This window comes from Muscardinus avellanarius (assembly GCF_963383645.1).
Source record: "Muscardinus avellanarius genome assembly, chromosome: X".
Taxonomy (NCBI): domain Eukaryota; kingdom Metazoa; phylum Chordata; class Mammalia; order Rodentia; family Gliridae; genus Muscardinus; species Muscardinus avellanarius.
Window position 1 is genome coordinate 40,440,202 of NC_137792.1, and position 24,795 is coordinate 40,464,996.

General features: G+C 49.1%; 1 protein-coding gene across 2 annotated transcripts; it reads left to right on the forward strand.

Moving 5' to 3' along the window:
- Positions 1-670: 670 nt before the first annotated feature.
- Positions 671-23,436, forward strand: USP11 (ubiquitin specific peptidase 11; the record flags this gene model as incomplete). Of its 2 annotated transcripts, none has more annotated exons than XM_080719301.1 (21): positions 671-958; positions 10,242-10,351; positions 10,519-10,649; positions 10,797-10,914; positions 11,666-11,811; positions 11,953-12,014; positions 12,144-12,243; positions 12,947-13,120; positions 13,197-13,355; positions 14,414-14,638; positions 14,759-14,842; positions 14,943-15,037; positions 17,835-18,041; positions 19,504-19,595; positions 19,745-19,999; positions 20,091-20,161; positions 20,423-20,535; positions 22,605-22,754; positions 22,841-22,956; positions 23,134-23,222; positions 23,305-23,436. In XM_080719301.1, the coding sequence occupies exons 1-21, from the start codon at positions 798-800 to the stop codon at positions 23,434-23,436; spliced, it is 2,790 nt and encodes a 929-aa protein (XP_080575427.1). In that variant the 5' UTR covers positions 671-797. The 2 variants fall into 2 exon arrangements, with proteins under 2 accessions (XP_080575427.1, XP_080575428.1); XM_080719302.1 differs by having other exon boundaries at positions 19,504-19,556.
- Between the last annotated feature and the right edge of the window lie 1,359 nt (positions 23,437-24,795).

Genomic DNA, 24,795 nt, shown 5'->3' on the forward strand with positions numbered 1-24,795 from the left:
ACAGTTTGGGCATCTCCAGCCTGGTTCCCAGCTCTGGAACCAGATTTTCTGAGTTGGAACCACTGCTCCAGCTCTTACTAGCTGAGGAACAAGTGAGTTAACATTTCTGGCCCTCAGCTTCCTGCACTGTTGCCCAAGGGCGACTAGGGCAGTACCTGCTACCTGAAGCTACAATTTAAGTCCAACAAACACTGGACAGATTACTAGTTATTATTGCTGTGCTATCAACAAACAACAGGGCCTGGAGCTGACGTGCCTTCGGTTTGTCTAGCGAATAAATCTAGTTCAGGAAGGAAAAGAATGGCCGGCAGGCCCACGTGGCTCTCAGGAGATGACCTCTTTTGCTTTGGGTCTTGATGGCTAGGCAATGAAAGAGGAGGCCACTCTGGTCAGGCTAACAAAAGCAGCACTCGGGGTAGGTCTGCAATCCTCAGCAGGGCACAGGGCAGGGGACTCTGAGCATTCCCTCACATGTCCAGGCCCACCTTGGCCTTCCACACCACCTTTTGCTCTAACTCAACATGGCATTAGAAGCCCACTAGAACTATTGCCTTAACTAGTTCCCAACTGGAGGTTTTATCCCATGTGTTGGTCGCAGAGATCAAAACCCACTCACTGCCTGATACCCGCCAAGCCCCTCGACACGCCGAACGTGGGGCCCTCTTCCAAGATGGCAGTAGCCCCCTGGCTGTTTGGGGGGCTCTGCTTCCGTTTCCGGGATCAGAATCCGGAAGTGGCAGTTGAGGGTCCTCTTCCTATCTTCAGTTGCGTTGGCAGTTAGAAGAGGACGGACGACGATGGCGGCGGTCGCAGCCGACCCAGCCGCAGCTGCCGTCGCGGCGGCGGCTGAAGACCTAGAAGGACAGCGTGAGGCGATGCCTGGCCTGGACGACCAGTGGCGCCAAATCGAGAATAGCGAGAGTGGGCGAGAGCGTCCACTAAGGGCCGGCGAAAGCTGGTGAGGCTGGGCTGCTGCGAAGCCTCGGCGGAAGGGCCGGTGGGGGCGTTGGCCGCCGCGGGGGAACTGGAAGCCGAGCGCCATGCCAGAGCCGCGGCGGGGGCGGGGGAGGGGCAGGCGGGACCGGGCCAGAGGGGCGGGGAAGTGCTTGTGAATGAATCGCAGCGTCTGGGAAAAAGGCGGGGCCTAAGTGGTGCAGTCTGACGCCTGAGAACAAAATGGGGTTTGTTAGGTTGGGGGCGGGGCCTGGGGCGAAGCGGCCAAGGGGGCGGGGGCCTGCGTTGGAGTGCCCGAGCCTGGGAAGAAGGCCGGTTTTAACGAAAGCCCGGGGGGCGGGGCCTGCATTACGTAATGAAGCGTCCGGCGGGAGGAGAGGCCTGCCTTTGCTCCAGCGCGCCTGCGAGCGAGGCGGAGCTTATGACGTCACCGAATGGCAGGGTCGCAGCCAATGGCTGTGGGCCGGGGGAGGGAGCGAGGGCTGACGCAGCAAGGACCCGGCGCCTGGGAACGAGGCTGCACTGGTGGAGTCGGCGGGGGGCGTGGTCTGAGCCCGAGGAGCGAATGGACTCGGGCGGTCGTGCCTCAGGCAGAAAATGGCGCCTGCGAATGAACAAAGTTTGCGGCGCGCCGGTTTTGTTTTTTATTTATTTATTTTTTTTACACTCTAGCCGACGCTTTTTTCCCAGTACGGGAGAAAGTGCGGGTGATTAGCACGGAAAGCACCTCCGCTGTTAAATTTACTTTCTGTTTTAGCACTGTTTGGTGTGTATAATCAGGAGAAACTCGTTATTTAAGAAGAGTGTGCATCCTGATAAATTGGCCTGTTTTACTGATTGATAATTAGCGCTTTTTGAAATTTACTGCTCCGGGGATTCATTGTATTTCTCGCCTAGTTTCATCTCCTGTCTCTCTCTTTGTTTAACCTGTGAAAGGCGTAAGACTGACAGTACAAAATGTTGACACAGACCATACTGAATGGTCTGTACCCCAATAATGTCAAGGGCGTGAAAGACAAAGGCTGAAACTGTTTTAGGTTGAAGGAATTCATGGCAGTTTAACAAGTCATCATAACTAAATGCAACATGTGGTCCTCCATTGGATCCTGGAACAAAAATATTTTTAAAAACCAGGTTTTTCCCACACACACACACTTTTTTTTTTTTTTTTTTTTTTGCGGGTTTGGGGATGGAACCCAGCGGCATTCTACCTTCAAGCTACACACTCAGCCCTATTATTATTTTTTTTTGCATTTTTTTAAATTGGTGCACCAGCCCTATTATTTTGAAACAAGGTCTCACTGAGTTGCAAAGGGCCTCGCTGAGTATCTGAAGCTGGCCTCGAACCCGGATCCTCCGATCTCAGCCTCCCAAGTACTGGGATTAAAAAAGCCACCATGTCTGGCTTTACCTCATTTTTTTTTTTTTGGTGAGTCTGGGGATGAAACATTTTACCTCCAAGCTATACTCCCAGCCCTCTATTTTATTCTTTATTTTGAAAAGGGTCTCACTAAGTTATGGAGTGCCTCACTAAGTAGCTGAGGCTGTCCCTAACCACGATCCTCCCGTCTCAGCCTCCGGAATGCTGGAGCATGAGTTCCACACCCGGCTCCCCACAACTTTTTCACTGTAAAATTCCAAGGGAAAAAGGTTGGTAAATGTGACTAAGACCGGTAGATATTGTTGCGATTAGAAAATAACCTTGCTTTTAGGAAAAAATATCCATATCCTGAAAATTTTGGAGATAAGGAATTATCGTGAAAGAAACTTATTCTCAAGAGATCGAAGAAATATATGTAAAAATACATATACAGGAGAGGGGGGAGATTGAGGAGATGTTGGTGAGAAGATGAAAATTTCAGGTAGAAACGAGGAACACAAAGATTCTCGCTTCAAAATGATAAGTATGTAATGTGATGGATTTATTAGATTGATTTAGTCATTCCACAATATACACATTTGTCAAAACATCATGTTCCACGCCATAAATACAAACAATTTTGGCCAGTGTGTGTGTGTGTGTGTGTGTGTGTGTGTGTGTGTGTGTGTGTGTGTGTTACTGGGGATGAACCCAAGGAGCATTCTACCTCCAAACTATACCTTCCAGCCCTATTTTACTCTTTTTATTTTGAAACAGGGTCTCATTAAAAGTGTGTGCCACCATGCCCAGTTTGGCCAGTTTTAAAGTGAATAAAAACACCCGAAAAATGCTTACGAAAAACAAACAGGTAAAATGTTAGATTTGAGGAATCTGGGTGAAGGACATACTGGAAGTCTATTACTTTTGCCATTTTTCTAAGTTTATTTCAAAGTAAAAAAAAAAACAACTTTAAGTTGGGCATGGTGGCGTACACCTGTAATCCCAGTACTTGGGAGGCTGAGACAAGAGGATGGCAGGTTTGTGGCCAGCCTCAGCAACTTAATGAGGTCCTCAGCAATGTAGTGAGACCCTGTTTCAGAATAAAAAATAAAATAGGGTTGGTGGTGTAGCTTAGAGGTAGAATGCCTCTGAATTCAAACCCCAGTACCAAACACCAAAAAAAAAAACAAAACAGAAATACGTGAATTCATCATCTACATTAAAATTCAGAGCAGGGAGCCAGGTGTAGGAGGCTGACAGGAGGATTGCAGGTTTGTGGCAAGCCTCAGCAACTTAGTAGGGCCCTCTACAATGTAGTGAGACCCTGTTTCAAAATAAAGAATAAAAATAGGTCTGGGGATGTAGCTTGGAGGAAGAATGCCCCTGGGTTCCATCCCCAGTACCACACACACACACACACACACACACACACACACACACACACACACACCAAAAACAAACAAACAAAAAAAAACACAATTCAGAACTTTAAGAAACCCTTCTGTGACCCTTACCCTTACAGATTGAATTTCCCTTTCCTGCTCCATGAGAAACTGTTATTCTTAATTAATTAATTGCAGTACTGGAGATTGAACCCAGGCATATTCTACCTCCAAGCTACACCCCCATCCCCATTTATTATTATTATTATTATTATTATTATTATTATTATTTTATTTTTTATTTTTATATTTTTTTGGAAACAGGGTCTCACTGAGTTGCTGAGAGCCTCACTAAGTAGCTGAGGCTGGCTTCGAACCTGCGCGATCCTCCTGTCTCAGCCTCCCAAGCACGGGGATTACAAGCGTGCGCCACCACGCCCGGCTTTATTATTTATTTTTGAAACAGGATCTCATTAAGTTGCAGAGGGCCTCACTAAGTAACTGAGGCTGGCCTTGAACCTATGATTCTCCTCTCAGCCTTCCAAATACTAGGATTACAAGGGTGTACCACCATACCCAGCATGTTATCCTCAACGTTTTTTTTGTGTGTGTATGGTATTGGGGATGGGACCCAGGGGCACCTCCAAGCTATACCTCCAGCCCTATTTTATTCTTTTATCTTGAAACAGGATATCACTAAGTTTAAGAGGGCCTCACTAAGTAGCCAAGGCTGGCCTTGAACCTGCGATCCTCCTGTTTCAGCCTCCCAAGTACTGGGATGACAAGTGTGCACCACCATACCCAGCTACCCTCAACTTTAAATAAATAATCTCTTAATATTTTCCCATCACTCTATGCATCCCTAAGTAGTGCGTGTTGTCTAAGCTTTGTCTTTATATATATGGAACATATATGAAATCAAACTTCAGGAGTGAAATTATACTGGATGCATACTGTGAGCTCCTCTCAAAGCAGGTCATATACTGTGTCCTATGACGTTCATGTTAACCTCGATCACTCGGCTACAGTGCTATCTGCCAGATTTCTCAACTGTGAAAGTACTGTTTTCCTCTTTACATAGCAGTCATTCTGTGTGTGTGTGTGTGGTACTGTCCCCCCAGCTCTATTTTTTATTCTTTATATTTTTTTGAAACAGTCTCACTGAGTTGCAAAGAGCCTCATTAAGTACCTGAGACTGCCTGCAAACTGCGATCCTCCTGTCTCAGCCTCCCGAATGCTGGGATTACAAGCGTGCGCCGCTGTAATTCCAATTCTTTCATTTGTTTTGTTCTTTAATTTGTCCTACACTTTATAGGAGTTAGCTACAATATTTTGTATTGGTCAGGAAATAAGTGTTTATAAAGCATTTTGAAATTATAAGCTAACCCTGATTCATACACCCGTGTCAGTATTAATATTTGCACGTTTTGTCCTTGTCAGTGCCAGATCTAGACAAGGGCAATTAGTTAATTTGATCATCTGAAGTGATTTAATTTCTGGGAGAAACATTTTAAGAGTAAATCTGGGCGTGGTGGCTCATGCTTGTAATCCCAGCATTCAGGAGGCTGAGACAGGAGGATCGTGGTTCGAGGACAGCCTCAGCTACTTAGCGAGGCCCTTTGCAACTCAGTGAGACTCTGTTTCAAAATAAAGAATAAAGCCAGGTGTGATGGCGCATGCTTGTAATCCCCGCGCTTGGGAGGCTGAGACAGGAGGATCGCGCAGGTACAAAGCCAGCCTCAGCAAGCTTAAGAGACCCTGTTTCCAAATGAAATATAAAATAGGTCTGGGAGTGTAGCCCGGAGGTAGAAGGCCCCTGGGTTCCATCCCCAGTACCACCACCAAAAAAAAAAATCAAAATAAAGAATAAAAAATAGGGTTAGAGGTGTAGCTTAGAGGTAGTATGCCCCTTGAGTTCCATCCCCAGTACCGCAAAAAAAAAAAAAAAAAAAAAAAAAATCCAAATCTATGGTAATACAGCTTCCTTGGGAGATTTCAGTTTTCTTTTTGATAATAAGCTATCCACAGAAATTAAATGAGTCTCCGGCCGGCCTCTGCAGGATTTGGTTAGCTTCCTGATAGTTCCCAATCATGGGTGGCTGGGTCCAGAGTGCTGCAGCAATGGCTGGTGAGTATATGATAGTATCTTTTACTGTCATAGGAGAGTAAGCCGAGAAGGGTTGAGAAAAGATATCTATATCAGCGTATCTAATTCTCTATGAATAAATGCAATTAACCTAAGAAGATCAGCGTGTGTGTGTGTGTGTGTGTGTGTGTGTGTGTGTGTGTGTGGTACTGGGGTTCCTGGAAACCCTTCTACCTCCGGCTACACTCCCAGACAATTTTTTAAAAAATTTTATTTGGAAACAGGGTCTCTTAAGCCAGTGAGGCTGGCTTCGAACCTGCTTGATCTTCCTGTCTCCGCCTCCCAAGCGCAGGCGTTACATAAGCGTGTGCCACCACGCCCGGCAAGATCAGCTTTTTTTTTTTTTTATGTGTCATTTTACTTATTTTATTTTTTATTTTTTCGTGGTACTGGGTATGGAACCCAGAGGCTTTCTACATCCAGGCTATACTCCCAGACCTATTTTTATATTTTATTTGGAAGCAGGGTCTCACTAAGTTGCTGAGAGCCTCACTAAGTAGCTGAGGCTGGCTTCGAACCCGTGCGATCCTCCTGTCTCAGCCTCCCGAGCGCTGGGATTACAAGCGTGCGCCACCACGCCCGGCTCTTATGTGTCATTTTATAATGACACGCCGGGCAAAAATTAGATTTTAAAAGATACTATTTACATTAGCATCCCTCCCTAAAATGAAATACAAAGGAGTATTTGTGTGTGTGTGCGTGTGTGCGTGTGTGTGTGCGTGTGTGCGCGCGTGCGCGTGCGCACGCGCGTGTGTGTGTGTGTGTGTGTGTGTGTGTGTGTGTTACTCGTGATTGAGTCCAGGGCCTTCTACTTCTGAGCTACATCCCCAGCCCTTTTTATTTTGAAATAGTACGTCAGTACATTGACATCCTTATTATATTACTGAGGCTGGCCTTGAACTTACAATCCTTCTGTCTCAGCCTCCCAAGTACTAGGATTACAGGCATGGTGTATGCCAGTTCTAGCCTTATTTAAAACTTTTTTTGTTTTGAAACAGAGTCTCCTTAAGTTGCTGAGAGTCTGGTTAAGTTGCTGAGGCTGGTATTCAACCTGCTATCCTCCTGTCTCAGCTGCCCAGTGCTGGGATCACAGGCATTTGTCACCATACCTGGCTGTTGTTGTTTTATTGTTTTAATTTTTTTTCCTTGGAGTAGGGATATAGCAGGGTTTAACTGCAGGCAAGGTATCAGTATACATTCAAAACCAAAACCTGGAAAAACTGCAGAAATATTTGCCTAGTCAGGTGTTTTGTCACTATCCCAAGGCTTTCCGTCCCTCCATAATCCCCTCTCTGGTCTTTTATGAGCAAGGAAAATTCCGCACATTAAAGAATTCCATTCGAGCCAGGTGTGGTAACACCCCTGTGATCCCAGTACTTGGGAGGTTAAGACAGGAGGGTCACAAATTTGAGGCCAGCCCCAATAACTTAGCAAGGCCCTGCTTTAAAATAAAAGATATCTGAGCATAGTGTCGCACACTTATAATATCAATACTTGGAAGGCTGAGACGGATTATAGTTTATATCCAGCCTCAGCAATTTGGAAAGGCACCCTGCAACTTAGTAAGACTCAACTTCAAAATAAAAATTAAAATAGGGATGGAGGTGTGGCTCAGAGGTAGAGTGCCCCTGGGTTTTCAATTCCCAGTACCACCAAGATAATAATAATAATAATAATAATAATAATAATAATAATAATAATAATTTTTTTTTGGTGGTACTAGGGGTAGAACCCAGAGGCTTTCTACCTCCGGGCTATACTCCCAGACCTTTTTTTATAAAATATTTTATTTGGAAACAGGGTCTCGCTAAGTTGCCAAAAGCCTCACTAAGTAGCCGAGGCTGGCTTCGAACCCATGCAATCCTCCTGTCTCAGCCTCCCAAGTGCGGGGATTACAAACGTGCACCACCACGCCCAGCCTAATAATATTAATAATAAGCCAGGCATGGTGACACACGCTTGTAATCCCAGCATTTGGGAGGTTGAAACCGGAGGATCGCAGTTCGCAGCCAGTCTCAGCTACTTAGTGAGGCCCTCCGCAACTTAGTGAGACCCTGTTTCAAAATTAAGAATAAAAATAGGGTAGGGGGTGTGGCTCGGAGGTCAGATGCCCCTGGGATCCATCCCCAGACCCCCCCAAAATGATAGTAATAATAATCATCATAATAAAATTTAAAATGGTCAGGTGTGATGATACATGTCTGTAACCCCAGTACTTTAGAGGCTAAGAAGTATTCATGGGCCGCCTCAGCAACTTAGTGAGGCCCTCCATAACTTAGTGAAACCCTGTTTCAAAATAAAAAAATATGTCAGGCATGATGGCGCAAGCCTGTAATCCCAGTACTTGAGAGGCTGAGACAGGAGGATCAGATTCGAGTACAGCCTCAGCAAGTAGTGAGACTGGCATCAACCTAGTGAGATCCTGTTTCCAAATAAGAAAATAGGGCTAGGAGTATAGCTTGGAGACAGAATGCCTCTGGGTTCCATCCCCAGTACTGGAAAAAAAAAAAAGAGCTGGGCATGGTGGTGTGTGCTTGTAATCCCATTACTTGAGAATCTGAGACAGGAGGATCACAGATTCAAGTACAACCTCAGCAAGTAGTGAGACTCTCAACAACCTAGCGAGACCCTGTTTCAAAGTAAAACTAAATAGAGATTGGGGTGTAGCTTGGAGGTAGAATGCTCCTGGGCTCAATCCCCAGTATCAAAATAAAAAATTAAAATTTTTTGTGGTACTGGGGGTGGAACCCAGGGGCTTTTCTACCTCCAGGGTATACTCTCAGACCTATTTTAGCCAGGCGTGGTGGCACACGCTTGTAATCCCAGCATTCAGGAGGCTGAGACCAGAGGATTGCGGTTCTTGGACAGCCTCAGCTACTTAGTGAGGCCCTCTGCAACTCAGTGAGACCCTGTTTCAAAATAAAGAATAAAAAATAGGGCAGGGGGTGTAGCTCAGAGGTCAAATGCCCCTGGGTCTCATCCCCAAACCCGCAAAAAATAAAATTTAAATTAAAAAATAAAATAAAAAATAGGGCTAGGAGTGTAGCTCACAAATAGAATGCCCCTGGGTTCAATCTTCAGTACTAAAAAGAAGGGGCAAAAGGGATGCACGTTTAATAAATGGGTAAAGCCTTATAACATTAGCTGCAAATGACAGATTTTTTTTTTTTTTTTTTTTTACTTTTTGTGGTATTGGAAATTGATTCCATGGGGCATTCCAATCCCAAATAACACTTCTTTATTTTTTATTTATTTATTTATTTATTTATTTATTTATTTATTTATTTTGCAGGTCTGGGGATGGAACCCAGAGGCATTTGACCTCCGAGCTACACCCCCTGCCCTATTTTTATTCTTTATTTTGAAACAAGGTCTCATTGAGTTGCAGAGGGCCTAAGTAGCTGAGGCTGGCCGCGAACCGCGATCCTCCAGTCTCAGCCTCCCAAATGCTGGGATTACAAGCGTGCGCCACCACGCCCGGCTTTTATTTTTTATTTGTAATAGGGTCTTACTAGGTTGCTGAGTCTCAGTACTTGCTGAGGCCGTCCTCAAACCTGTGATTCTCCTGTCTCAGCCTCCCAAGTACTCGGATTACAAGTGTGTACTTCCTCATCCAGCAAATGACAGATGTATATTTATTGGTGGTGCTGGGGTTCCTGGAAACCCTTCTACCTCCGGGCTACACTCTCAGACCTATTTTTATATTTTTTTATTTGGAAACAGGGTCTCTTAAGCCAGCAAGGCTGACTTTGAACCTGCACAGTCCTCCTGACTTCGCATCCCAAGCACGGGGATTACAAGCGTGCTCCGCCACGTCCGGCAAATGACAGATATTTTGAGTCTAATTTAATTGTTATCCCACGTAGTAATAAAAATGAATTATCTTTTATTCTGCAGTAAAACCTCCCAGCACTGTGGATTGGCGTTTTTTATTTGCTGTTTTTTTAGTACATTCTCTGTCTTTAATCATAGCTTAGGATTTTTTTTTTGTATGTATGTGGTACTGGGGATTGAACCTGTAGGTGTTCTGTCTTTGGGCTGCACCCCCAGCCCTTTTAGTTTTTATTTTGAAGCAGGGTCTAAGTTGTGGAGGGCCTAAAGTGCCGAAGCTGGCTGCAAACCTGAGATCCTCCTGTCTCAGCCTCCCAAGTGCTGGGATGGCTGGCGTGCATCAGCATGCCCGGCTTCTAACAATCCTTTAATCAGTATTCAAAGAGATGGGGTGATCTAATATTCAACTGTGAATTTCACTGCATATTTTTCCTTTTGCTTATTTTTGCATGAAACTTTTCATCTTGAATCACAATGGGTTGATAGTTGAAATCTGCTAGCCATGGGAACTTGTACATCAAACCCCCAGATAACCACATAACATCCCTGTTGCCTCTCTGGGCCCCAGGTTCCTTGTGGAGCAACGCTGGTATAAACAGTGGGAGGCATACGTGCAGGGAGGGGACCAGGATGCTAGCACCTTTCCTGGCTGCATCAACAATGCTGAGCTCTTTGAAGGTACCAGACCTTTGCCTCCCCCATCAATCTAGCCCTGGAGTTCCTACCCACTCTGTTCCTATGTGAAAAAGCCCACTCTCTGTGCTTGGTCATTGCTGGGATGGCCACATTACTCATCAGTTTCTTTCCCTGATTCTCCCTCTGCCTCCTTTATCTGTACCCCACAGATCAGATGGCCTGGCGTCTCAAGGAGGGACTGGTGGAAGGCGAGGATTATGTGCTGCTCCCAGAAGCTGCCTGGCATTACCTGGTCAGCTGGTATGGCCTAGAGCCTGGCCAGCCACCCATTGAGCGCAAGGTATAGTGGGTGGGGAGGGTGCTGAGGGTAGATCCCTGGGAGGTTAGGTGGGAGAAAGGCCTTGTAGTCCCCGGGCTGGGTCCAGCCCCTTGTGTCTCCATGTCTGCCGGGTGGATACACCTGTGCCTGTGCCCCCCTGCCTCACAGGTCATCGAGTTACCTACTATCCAGAAGGTGGAAGTGTACCCCCTGGAGCTGCTGCTTGTCCAGCACAGCGACATGGACACAGCTCTCACTATTCAGTTCAGCAGCGCTGATTCTGTGGGTGAGTCTTTGGGTCACAGGATAAGCTGGAGTTCCCAGCCACGGGTCATAGCTTGGTGACCTGAAGATGTGTGGGACTGGGCCATGGCCAGCTGAGAAGGCACTGGGCAGACAGTGAAAGACCTGGAAGGTGTTGCCCGGGACTAGGATGTAGCTCAGTGGCATAGTGCTTGCCTTGCAGGTGTGGCGCTCTGGGTTCAATCCAGAGTTCCAAAAATACAGAAAAAAAAGACCCTGAAAAAAAAAAAGAAGGTGTTGGCCAAGTCGGACAGAAGCACTGGGTGGGGGTGTCTACTAGAGTCCTGAAGGTATGCGACCCACATCCCAGTGGCTTGGATGGTATGGAAGATGGCTTTTGCTGGGGTCTCAGATCCTGATTATATGTCAGTTATTTGGAGATTGATTGGGCATGAGATATTGATCAAGTGTGTAAGGTAGATGGGAAGGGGTCAGTTTTGCCAAGAAGGGTTGAGCCTTCTGGTTCTCAAAAGATCTTAACTTGCCAGGAGTGGTGACACACGCTTATAATCCCAGCACCTGGGAGGCTGAGACAGGAGGTTTGCAGGTTCATGGCCAACCTCAGCTACTTAGTGAGACCTGCTGCAACTTAATGAGACCCTGTTTCAAAATAAAGAATAAAAAATAGGGCTGTGGGTGTAGCTTGGAGGTAGAATGCCCCTGGGTTCCATCCTCAGTACAGCAAAAAAAAAAAAAAAAAAAAGATCTTGACAATATTTTGTTGCGCTCCACAGAACTGGTTTCGCGCACAGCTCGGGAGCAGTTTCTGGTGGAACCCCAGGAAGACACGCGACTTTGGGTGAAGAACTCAGAAGGCTCTTTGGATCGGTTGTACAACACACATGTTACGCTGTTTGAGGCTGCCATTGAGACTGGGCAGGTAACAGTGGGGACAACAGTTTTGCTCAGGTGACCTGCCAGATGGACTTACCTGGCAGTGCTCAGGTCTGGGGAAATGAAAGCCTAGCCATCTATAAGGCCCTCCATTAATGCCTTCTCTTCTTTTTATCCTCCTACCCAGTTAGTTATTATGGAGTCCCGAAACAAAGATGGTACTTGGCCCAGCTCACAGCTCCGTGTCATGTGAGTCCTTGGGGTATCTGGTCTGGAATGTGGGAGGGGGGGCAGAATTTTCAGACTGACCAAAGCTATGGTAGAATGCACCTGCATTTTGCAGGCCTTTAGCTCATAAACTTTCTTATCCAATCCCAGGAGCAGCATAGCAGAAGAGGATGAGGACTTCCAGGGCCAGCCAGGCATCTGTGGTCTCACCAATCTGGGCAACACGTGCTTCATGAACTCAGCCCTGCAGGTGGGACCATTAGAACTGGGTCTGAGCTGGGCATGGTGATGCATGCTTGTGATCCCAGTACGTGGGAGGCTGAGACAGTATGATCACAGGTTCAAGGACAATCTCAGCAAGCAGTAAAACTCAGCAACATAGCAAAACCTTGTTTCAAAACAAAACATAAAAAGGGCCGGGGGTGTAGCTTGGAGATAGAATGACTCTGGGTCTGATCCCTAGTACTACCAAAAAAAAAAAAAAAAGAAAAAAAGAAAAGCTAGGGTCTGGCCGGTCACAGGGGTGGGCTTCAAGAGCTGGGGGTTAAAGCGGAGCATGATGCTGTACATCTGTAATTCCAGTACTTAGGCTGAGACTGGAGGATTGCAGACTTGAGGACAGCCTCAGCAGTATAGCAAGACTCTTCAGCAATCTAGTGAGATCCTGTTTCAAAAGCAAAATAATAAAATAGGCTTGAGGTGTAGCTCAGAGATAGGGCTGGGGACAGAGCTATGGGACTGGGGGGACTGCGAGACAAGGGATAGAGTCAGAAGCGTAGGTCACACAAAGTGAATTCATCTGCCCACAGTCACTCCTCAATACCTCCCTCTGCTTGCTCCCACCTCCCCCTTTTCTTCTCTCCTTGGCTGCCACCTTCCTTCTGTGGAAATACTAACGTCTCACCTGGGCCGCCTTCTCCCTCCGCCGCCTCCTTCACCTGGCCTGCCCGCAGTGCCTCAGCAATGTGCCCCAGCTCACTGAGTACTTCCTCAACAACCGCTACCTGGACGAGCTCAACTTCCGCAACCCGCTGGGCATGAAAGGCGAGCTGGCGGAGGCCTACGCCGACCTGGTGAAGCAGGCATGGTCCGGCTACCACCGCTCCATTGTGCCCAACGTGTTTAAGGTGTGGCCCCGCCCCTCGTGTCCCCTCCTCCTCTCTTGGCCTACCCCCCCCCCTGCTAACCACCCTGCCTTCTCAGAACAAGGTCGGCCACTTTGCGTCCCAGTTTCTGGGCTACCAGCAACATGACTCGCAGGAGCTGCTGTCGTTCCTCCTGGATGGGCTGCATGAGGACCTCAACAGGGTCAAGAAGAAGGAATATGTGGAGCTGTGTGACGCGGCCGGGCGGCCAGATCAGGTAAACTGCTCCCAATGTCCTGTTAAAACCCTGAGGCCACGGCCTTGGGGATTCTCTGGCCTCCCCAGCCTGCCAACACCCCCACTGTTTTCTGTTAAGTTTTTTTACTAAGCCAGGTGTGGTGACACATGCTTTTAATCCCAGTACTTGAGGGGGATCTCAAGTTCAGGGACAGCCTCAGCAATTAGTGAGACTCTCATCAACCTAGTGAGACCCTATTTCAAAGCAAAAACCAAAAAAGGCCTGAGGGTGTACTGTGGAGGTAGAATGCCTCAGGGTTCAATTCCCAGCACCCTACACACCAGATAAAAGTTCCTTGACTAAACCTGACCTTCATTCCTGCTTCAGTCCCTGGCTTACCCCCAGCACCACATCAGTTCCCACACCCAACTCAGAGTGAACCCCAACCAGGATCTACCCCACATAAAGCCCATCTCTGAGCCCAGCGCAGTGGTGAATACCTGTAATATCAGTACTTGGGAGGCTGAGACAGGAGGATGGCAAGGTTCGAGGCCAACCTCAGCAACCTGGCAAGGCCTACTGCAAAATAGGGCTGGGGGCATAGCTCAGAGGTAAAATGCCTCTGGTTGAATCCCTAGTACCAGAAAACAAACAAAAGCCGGGCGTGGTGGCGCACGCTTGTAATCCCCTCACTTGGGAGGCTGAGACAGGAGGATCTCACGGGTTCAAAGCCAGCCTCAGCTACTTAGTGAGGCTCTCAGCAACTTAGTGAGACCCTGTTTCCAAATAAAATATTAAAAAAAAAGGTCTGGGAGTATAGCTCGGAGGTAGAAAGCCTCTGAGTTCCACCCCCAGTACCACCAAAATAAAGAATAAAAAAAAAAGGGCAGGGGGTGTAGCTCAGAGATCGAATGCTCCTGGGTTCCATCCCCAAACCCACACACACACAAAAAAAATCCATCCTTGACAGTGACCATGGGTTCCAGCTATTCCTAGCTGGACTGTTAACAGTGCCCCTACCCTTAACCTTGTAAAAATCTATCCCCAAGGCCCCTGCCCTTGGCAAGCTTCTCTACTCACTGTGACGCTGTCAACAGGAGGTCGCTCAGGAGGCCTGGCAGAACCACAAACGGCGGAACGATTCTGTGATCGTGGACACTTTCCATGGCCTCTTCAAGTCCACACTGGTGTGCCCTGATTGTGGCAATGTGTCTGTGACCTTCGACCCCTTCTGCTACCTCAGCGTCCCACTGCCCGTTTGCCACAAGAGGGTCTTGGAGGTCTTCTTCGTCCCCATGGATCCCCGCCGCAAGCCAGAGCAGGTGGGGGAGATGGAGACGGGGTGAGGGCCAGGCAGTCAGAGTGCCATCACTTGGCCACGTCTCAGGGTGCTTGTATTTGCACAGTCCTTCTGATATTTTGTGGGTGCTTTTCCCCCTCAGCACCGGGTTGTGGTCCCCAAGAAAGGCAATATCTCGGATCTGTGTGTGGCTCTGTCCAAACACACTGGTGTTGCGCCAGACAAGGTAAGGCTCTGCCAGAACAGGCCGGGTGGGATTCAGAAGCAAGGAGCAGAAGGGTCTAGGGAGACCTTGCAGACTGACCAGCCCCCCATCCCATTCCCAGATGATCGTGGCTGATGTCTTCAGTCACCGCTTCTATAAGCTCTACCAGCTGGAGGACCCGCTGAGTGGCATCTTGGACCGCGACGATATCTTTGTGTGAGTGGGAAGCCAAGGGGAGATGGTGCCTCCCCGGGAACCTGGTCTTCTTCCTTACTTTTTTTCGTTTGACCCTGCTGGAGATAGAACCCAGGGTCTCACCAGCATACTAGGCAAGCACCCTACCACTGCACCACACTCCCAGCCCCACTTAACTTTTCCCGATCCTGCCTTAACCCCCATTTCCCTTCCCACCTGCCCTACACAGGGCTCTGACCATGGCCGTGGCAGAGCAGGTGGTGGGTAGCAGATGTCTGTCCCTGGGTGTTTTCTTCTATTATGGGAAGGATGCTCCTTTTCTCATTGATTTCATTCAGTACTTTCTACTCCCCTCCAATGTACCAGACACCAGGCAGTCCTCAAAAACAAAAAGGCATTTTTTTGAACACCAGATGTGGTGGTGCATGCTTACAATCCCGGTACTTGCCGGGCGTGGTGGCGCACACTTGTAATCCCCACGCTCGGGAAGCGGAGACAGCAGGATCACGCAGGTTCTAAGCCAGCCGCACTGGTTTAAGAGACCCTGCTTCCAAATTAAAAAAAAAGTATACAATAGGTCTGAGAGTGTAGCCCGGAGGTAGAAGGGCTTCCAGGAACCCCAGGACCACCAGTCATCATCATCATCATCATCCTGGTACTTGGGTGGCTAAGGCAGGAGGATCACAGTTCACAGCCAGCCTCAGCTACTTAGTGAGGAGACCCTGTTTCAAAATAAAGAATAAATATTAGGGCTGGGGGTGTAGTTTGAAGGTAGAGTGCCCCTGGGTTCAATTCCCAGCACCATAAAAAAAGGCATTTTTGAAATGTGGAGTGCTATGAAGCTGAGCATGGTAATATACAACTCTAATCCCAGTACTTGGGAGACTGAGACAAGAGGATCAAAATAAAAAATAAAAGCCAGGCATGGTAGCGCACGCTTGTAATCCCAGCATTTGGGAGGCTGAAACAGGAGGCTCTGGATTGGCAGCCAGCCTCAGCTACTTAGTGAGGTCCTCTGCAACTCAGTGAGACCCTGTTTCAAAAGTAAAGAATAAAAAGTAGGGCTGGGGGTGTAGCTCAGAGGTAAAATTCCCTTGGGTTCCATCCCCAGTACTGCAAAAAATAAATAAATAAATAAATAAATAAATAAATAGACCCTGTTTCAAAATAAAGAATAAAAAATAGGGCAGGGAGCGTAGCTCAGAGGTCAAATGCCCCTGGGTTCCATCCCCAGACTTGCAAAAACAAAACAAAAAAACAACAACAACAAAAAATGGGGTTTGTGGCCAGCGTCAGCAACTTAGGGAGGCCTTCTGCAGCTTAGTGAGACCCCAATTCAAAAATAAAAGAATAAAATAGAGCTGGGATGTAGCTCAGAGGTAGAATGTCCCTGGGTGCAATACCCAGTACCGCACAAAGGGGAAAGAGAGGGAGACTTTCTGAACATAGGAGCACTCAGTATAATTTTTAACCTTTTTTGTTTTGTTTTGAGGTAACTGGGAGTTGAACCCAGGGCCTCAAGCATACTAAGCAAGTTTCTACCACTAAGCTGTGTCCAGTCCAGGAACAATTTTTAAATACTCAGACAACTAAAGCCTAAATAGAAAGTACTTTCTGAAGAGAAAAGGTCTTTGTATACCAACCAGTGTCTTCCAAAAATCAAATGGGTTTTAAATCTCTTTGTCACTAATAGTTTTATTACCCCCTCAACAAAACCACCGAAGTATTTTCTTTTTTGTGTGTGTGGTACTAGGGATTGAACCCAGGGACATTCTACCTCTACCTCTGAGCTACACTCCCAGTCCTATTTCCTATTTGTGTGTGTGTGTGTGTGTGTGTGTGTGTGTGTGTGTGTGTGTGTGTGGTTGTTGGGGATTGACCCCAGGGGCATTCTACTTCCGTGCTACATCCCCAGCCCGATTTTTTTTTTTTTTTTTTTTTTTTTTTTTGGTGGTACTGAGGTTCCTGGAAACCCTTCTATCTCTGGGCTACACTCCCAGACCTATTTTTATACTTTTTTATTTGGAAACCGAGTCTCTTAAGCCAGCGCGGACAGCTTCGAACCTGCGCGATCCTCCTGTCTCCGCCTCCCAAGCACGGGGATTACAAGTGTGCGCCACCACGCCTGGCCCTTTATTCTTTATTTTGAAACAGGGTCTCACGAACTTGCAGAGGTCCTCACTAAGTAGCTGAGGTTGGCCACAAACCTGGATCTTCCTGTCTCAGCCTCCCAAATGCTGGGATTACAAGCACCATACCTGGCTCCTAGCTCTATTTTTAATTTTTATTTTGAAATACAATCTTGCTTAGTTTGATGAGAATTTCACTATGTTGTTGAGGCTGTCCTCGAGAGCCTATGATCTGCCTGTCTCAGCTTCCCAAATGCTAGGATCACAGGTGTGTGCCACCATGCCTGGCCCCCAAGTACTTTCTAAAATGGCACATAAAGTACAGCATTAAGTTACCTAACAGTGCGGAAAGCATAAAACATTTGGTGACTTCAAATCCTTTGAGACATATTTTTCTTTTTTCTTTTTTTTATTTTTATTTTTTGGTGGTACTAGGGGTGGAACCCAGAGGCTTTCTACCTCCAGGCTACATTCCCAGACCTATTTTATATTTTATTTGGAAACAGGGTCTCTTAAGCCAGCAGAGGCTGGCTTCGAACCTGTGCGATCCTCCTGTCTCAGCCTCCCAAGTGCAGGGATTACAAGCATGCGCCACCACGCCCGGCTGAGAGAAATATTTTTAGACTCTGAGGGATGGGTGCATGGAGCCACTGGGGCAAAGTGAAAGAATCTGATGCCTCCCCCTACAGATATGAGGTGTCAGGTCGGATTGAGGCCATCGAGGGCTCAAGGGATGACATTGTGGTTCCTGTCTACCTGCGGGAACGTACCCCAGCACGAGACTACAACAACTCCTATTATGGTCTGATGCTTTTCGGGCACCCACTGCTGGTTTCAGTGCCCCGGGACCGGTTCTCCTGGGAGGGCCTGTATAACATCCTGATGTACCGACTCTCGTAAGTGTCTTCTTCCAGGGACGGGGCAGTCCTGGGTATTCTGCTGCTTGTTCGACACCTCTCCTTCACCATGCAAAAGACAACTCAAACTCAGCATGGCCAGAGAAGAGCTTGTAGCAGTTTCTCTTTCTCTACACTTTTGGCTTTGCTACTGCCTCTGTAGGTGCTAGGGATACAAAGGAGATTAAGACTAAGTAGAGACCCCTTCAACTTGTAATACATTTGTTTCATTTTTAGAGAGACTTATGGGTTTTTTTGGGGTTTTTTTTTTTTTTGCGCTACTGGGGATGGGACCCAGGGGCATTTTATCTTGGAGCTACACCCCCAGCCCTGTTTTTTATTCTTTATTTTGAAACATGGTCTCACTGAATTGCAGAGGGCCTCACTAAGTAGTAGCTGAGGCTGTCCGTGAATCGCGATCCTCCTGTCTCAGCCTCCCGAAAGCTGGGATTACAAGCGTGCGCCACCATGCTGTTATTTGGTTGTGTTTTTACTAGTAGTTTCATTATTGCTAAAATCCAGAGTCCTTACACATGACGAACAATTATCTGAATTAATTTCTCCATTACACACACACACACACACACACACACTCCTCCCCTCAGAGGCTTCCCTGAAGGAATTCACACACACACACACACACACACACACACACACACACACACACACTCCTCCCCTCAGAGGCTTCCCTGAAGGAATTCTCTCTCTCTCTCTCTCTCTCTCTCTCTCTCTCTCTCTCTCTCACACACACACACACACACACACTCCTCCCCTCAGAGGCTTCCCTGAAGGAATTCTCACACACACACACACACACACACACACACACACACTCCTCCCCTCAGAGGCTTCCCTGAAGGAATTCACACACACACACATACACACACTCCTCTCCTCAGAGGCTTCCCTGAAGGAATTCTCACACACACACACACACACACACACTCCTCTCCTCAGAGGCTTCCCTGAAGGAATTCTCTCTCTCTCACACACACACACACACACACACACACACACACACTCCTCCCCTCAGAGGCTTCCCTGAAGGAATTCACACATACACACACACACACACACACACACTCCTCTCCTCAGAGGCTTCCCTGAAGGAATTCTCACACACACACACACACACACACACACACACACTCCTCCCCTCAGAGGCTTCCCTGAAGGAATTCCCAGCTAGTGTTTTGCCGGTGGCTTATTACACTTAAGGCCGATGCTCCTGACAGCCGCACGCGAGCGCTGCGTTCTCAGGCCGCTGCTGGCGTCCTCGGCGTATGTCACCTCTACGTGCAGTTATGTTGCCACCTTACACCTCCCAGGCCCATCATTAAGAACTTTTCACGTGCGGGTTCACCGGTGGCTTCCCCTCCATGTCAGTACCAAAGTACAATCCCGGGCTCTGCCCCGCTGTCCTTGTGCCCCTGCCTTGGGAGTTTCCTCTGCTCTGTCGCAGACGCTACGTGACCAAACCCAGCTCAGATGAGGAAGACGATGGGGATGAGAAAGGTGAGGGAGAGGAGGGAGAGAGGGTCAACAAGGACAGGGGTCTGCACACGTGTCCCATGGCCTATGGGGGTGAGGGGCCGAGGGTCAGTGGGCGGGGGTTGGGGACAGGTGTGAGCCACACACCGGGTCTGTCCGGCTCTACGCCTGGGACTAACACGTTCCTGCCTCTGGCATCCTCCCCATCCTAGGTGAAGATGATGAGAGCGAAGAGGAGGAGAAAGAGGAAGGGCCTGGGCCCTCCGCTAGGGACGGCCTCCGAGACGCTGAGCTGGAAGAGGCCGGGCCCAGCTCCGGGGCCGCCAGGAGATGCCCGTTCCTCTTGGACAACTGCCTTCGCTCTTCTCGGTGGCCCCCGAGGCGACGGCGCAAGCAGCTCTTCACCCTGCAGACAGTGAACTCCAATGGGACCAGTGATCGGACGACTTGCCCCGAAGAAGTGCAGAGTACGTCCTTTTGGCTGGGCGCCAGGGCCAGGGTGGTGCGAGGTGGGATTTCCCGGCCGCAGGAGCTGTGACCACCTCCCCTTCCCCCCAGCCCAGCCGTACATCGCCATGGACTGGGAGCCAGAGATGAAGAGGCGTTACTATGACGAGGTGGAGGCTGAGGTAAGTGCGACCTCAGGGATGGGGACACTCACAGCTCACACCCCTCAACCCTTCTCTTCCCAACTCCTGTATCCAGAAATAAAGCCAGCAGATCCAGGCCTGGGGCTGGCCCGGCCTTGGCAACCCAACACCCCCAGAGCCGCAGGGCCTCGGGTTTCTAGCCTTCCCGTCTGACCGCTTGGTACCTGCCTTCTGCCTTGCTCTCTGGGTCCCCTCCCCTCCTCACACCGGCCCTGTGGCCGTGCACTCGCCCCACCCTAGGGCTACGTGAAGCATGACTGCGTGGGGTACGTGCTAAAGAAGGCTCCGGTGCAACTGCAGGAGTGCATCGAGCTCTTCACCACCGTGGAGACCCTGGAGAAGGAGAATCCCTGGTGAGGATCCAGGGCGGGGTTCGTTAGGTGACACTGCTTGTCGCAGACCTTCCTCCACTCTGCCCTGTGCTCGAACCCGGCCTGCCACACTCACCGGCCACCGTCACACGTGCGCTCCCCTTGGCGTCTCCAGAGGCCAGGCGCTCCTGCTCCCTGGAACATTCTTCCTCTGATTACCTACATGCTTTAAATCATTGATCAGATGGGACTCCCTTAGAGATATCTTTTTTCCTACCTTGACCTGGGCATGGTGGCACATGCTTGTAATCCCAGTACTTGGGAGACTGAGGCAGGAGGATCTCAGGTTTGCGGCTAGCCTCAGCTACTTAGTGAGAGGCCCTCCACAACTTAGTGAGACCCTGTTTCAAGATTAAGGATAAAAAGTAGGACTGAGAATGTACCTGGGAAATAGGATGCCCCTAGGTTCCATCCTCGGTACCACACACACAAAAATGTCACCCTCTGAGCTGGTCACGGTGGAGCATGCTGGTAATCCCAGTACTTGGGATGCTGAGACAGTAGGATCGCAGGTTTGTGGCCAGCCCCAGCAAATTAGGTCTTCCACAACTTAGTGAGACCTTGCTTCAAAATAAAGAATAAAAAAAAATAGGGCTGGGGGTGTAGCTCAGAAGTAGAATGCCCCTGGGTTCCATCCCCAGTTCCATGAAAACAGAAGTCACCCTCTGAGCTGGGTGTGGTGGAGCATGCCTACAATCCCAGTAGTTGGGAGGCTAAGAGAGGAGAATTGCCATTTGAAGTCAGTCTTAGCAACAGAGTGAGACCCTGTCTCAAAATAAAAAAAATAGCCAGGCATGGTGGTTCACACTGGTAATCCCAGCATTCGGGAGGCTGAGACAGGAGGATTGCAGTTTGCGGACAGCCTCAGCTACTTAGTGAGGCCCTTTGCAACTCAGTGAGACCCTGTTTCAAAATAAAGACTAAAAATTAGTACTGGGGTGTAGCTTGGAGGTAGAATACCTCCGGGTTCCATCCCCAGTACCACAAAAAAAAGTAAATAAAAAAAATAAAGAGGGTAGGGATGTAGCTCAGAGGTAGAATGCCCCTGGGTTCCATCCTCAGTACCATCCCCCCAAAAGTCACCCCGTGTCACCCTGTCCTGCACTCCATGTCTGTGCTTCTTTCCTTAGTTGAGCGTTATGTTCTTGCTAGCTCAGTAACGTCTCTTGAAGTCCTGTTCTCTAGCCCTCTTTGTATGCTCTCTCTCCGTTAAAGAGTAAAATCCTGGAGGACAAAGACTTCGTTGTTTGCAGTGTCTCTTGTACTGCTTACAAGAGTATTGGGTATTCAGTAGGTGCTCAGTACACAGAATGAACAGAGTAAGAGCTAAAATGCTAAAGCCAATTTCAAAAACAAAAGCAGAGGCTGAGGGTGTAGCTCAGCGGCACAGCACGCGCCTTGCACGTGAGCCCCTGGGGTCTGCCCTGCCCCGCCCCCCAGCCCCGGTGTTGCCGTGAAGTGGAAATGGGACAGTCATAAAATAGGACCAAAGGATTTATTGCTTAATCACTAAATACTTGGCAAAGGAAGGAATAACTAAAATATGAAGAGTGGAAAACAGAGGGATAGAGACAGCCTCCAAAGTAAGATTGTCCCATGGACCAGGAATCAAAACTACAAAATGGAGTTGAGCATGGTAGAGCACACCTGTGATCTCAGGGCTTAGGCCGAGACAGGTCACAGGTTCAAGGCCAGCCTCAGGAACTTGGTGAGAACCTGTTTCAAAAAAACAAACAAACAAAAAAAAAAAAAACAAAGTAGGGCTGTAGGGCTAATTCTACTTGGAGGTCGAATGCCTCTGGATTCAATTCCCAGTACCACAAAGAAAAGAAATACAGTACAAAAACATGAAAGGCAGCTGATAGGTACTGAATGATTGAATGAAAGCGTTTCTTCAACAAGAAGAGAGCAAATCAGAGGACCAGGCAAAGTACCAGAGCCTCATTTTAAAAATGAAAATAAAGAAGCATCCCCCACGAGGTGCGCGAGCGACAGCCCACAGGGATGCAGCAGGTGCCGACGTCCCTTCCCTTGCTCCGCCCTGTCCGTAGGTACTGCTCCTCCTGCAAGCAGCACCAGCTGGCCACCAAGAAGCTGGATCTGTGGATGCTGCCTGAGATTCTCATCATCCACCTGAAGCGCTTTTCTTTCTCCAAGTTTTCCCGTGAGAAGCTGGACACCCTTGTGCAGTTTCCTATCCGGTCAGGAGCCAGAGGGACAGGAGCCGGGGGAAGGCAGGAGAAGGGGTGGGTGGGGGTCCTGGTGTTAACCATCTCCCTACCCGCAGGGATCTGGACTTCTCTGAGTTTGTCATCAAACCACAGAACGAGTCGGCCCCGGAGCTATACAAATATGATCTCATCGCGGTTTCCAACCATTACGGGGGCATGCGCGACGGACACTGTATGTGCAGGGCTGTGGGCGGGGTGTGCCCTGGGGGGTAGAGGGGTTCAGGATGTCCCCAGTAGGTGACTAGGTATGTGGGCCAGGGGGCCAGGTTATCCGGATGGGAGGAGTGAATCTAGAGCCCTTACAGGGCCAGGAGCACGAGTGAGGACACCTCACCTCTGTCCCTTTCAGACACAACATTTGCCTGCAACAAGGACAGTGGCCAGTGGCACTACTTTGACGACAACAGTGTCTCACCTGTCAACGAGAATCAGATCGAGGTGCGATACCTGTTTTTCCTCCTCCCGCTCCCCCCCCCGCCCCCCCGTGACAGGCACACTGACTCTTGTCCTCTCCCTGCAGTCCAAGGCAGCCTACGTGCTGTTCTACCAGCGCCAGGATGTGCTGCGCCGCCAGGCCCAGCCTGGCTCCTCTGGCCCCCCGGCCTCCCCCACCTGCTCCCCACCCAACCCCGAGTTCATGGATGTTAACTGAGCAGCTCTGGAACCCGCCACAGGGAAGGAAGCCCTCTCTGCCACCTGCTTCTCGTGTCCACCCCTCTCCCCGTGTTCGGTGCCCCACCAGGTGCTGCAGTCTTATCGTGGCTACTGTTCTCCTGTGCCACCACGTGGCTGTTCTCCCAGGAAGAAGAGGCTCTGTGCCCCGGCAGTGTGCCCTGCTGTGTGTGCCCTGTAGCGCAGTGACCTTCCCTCCTAGTCTTATTTATGGTGTCCCCTTCCCTCTTTCCTCACCCTTGAGTGTTCTTAGTGGCTGGTGATGGGGGTTCACCTGAACAGAGTGTATTTTCTTATCGAGACCCTGTACCTTCTGCTGTGTTTGTGTTATATATATATAAAGCGCTGTTTTGTTCCTCTTCGGCAGTGTGGTCCCCACCCCATACATACCTAGCACCAATTTTAGGCCTGTGTTGTGTGCGTGTAGTGAATGGCAGGTGTGGTGGGCGCTGCTCTGAGTACCTCTTGAGCACCAGATGCGTGCCAAGTGCCTTCTGAGCGAGTGCCACACACGATTCCGAGCACCAGAGGTATGCCCAGCTGTGTTGAAGCCTTTTACAAATCCCCACTCTGTCCTCACATTTCCTGCAGGGTTGTGGCCACTAGCTTCAGATGGGGAAACTGCGGTTCAGGTTAAGGAATGGCTCCGGTTTGCTCGAGAGGTCAGTGTATCTTTCTGGTCATACCGGAGACGATCCATCTGGACCTGCGACTGCAGACCTCTCTGTGCACCCGAGTGTGCTACAGCTATAGTGCAAAGGGCACACCTGCAAGAGACAAGCGTTCTGGAGGCAAACATGCCATTTGGGGACATAAAGATGCTCACCAGACTATCTCTCAGCCCCCTGGCCATGTCCTCTGAGAGGAGTTAGTTCCCACAAGAACTCTTGTGGGGATGGGACACAGCGGCCAGCCTGACCGGACAAATGTATCTGTCCCCACATCGCCCCTACCATACCAGCACCCACAGACCACACCCACAGGCCACTCGCCTCCCCGTGAAGAGGGAGGTGGGCATGCCACTGATGGGATGGCACCAAGGACGGGCACTAACATCTCCCGCCACCGTCACCACGACATTAGGCTCTGGTGGGGACAGCATGGGCTGGAATAGAGGACAAATGTGTGGCATCTGGACATAAATAGCCGTTCACTGTGCGGGAGGGAGTCCTGATCAGCGACAGCTGAGGGCCATGCCCTCGGCCCTGCCCAGACTCAGCCAGGACCCAGCGGGAAGGCCGCCCTGCCCCGGCACTTCCACCACAAGGTGTCCAGGCAGGAATCAGGGCTCAAACTGACTCAACAGAAATACTGCTTTCAGGTACAACTGGATCCAAGA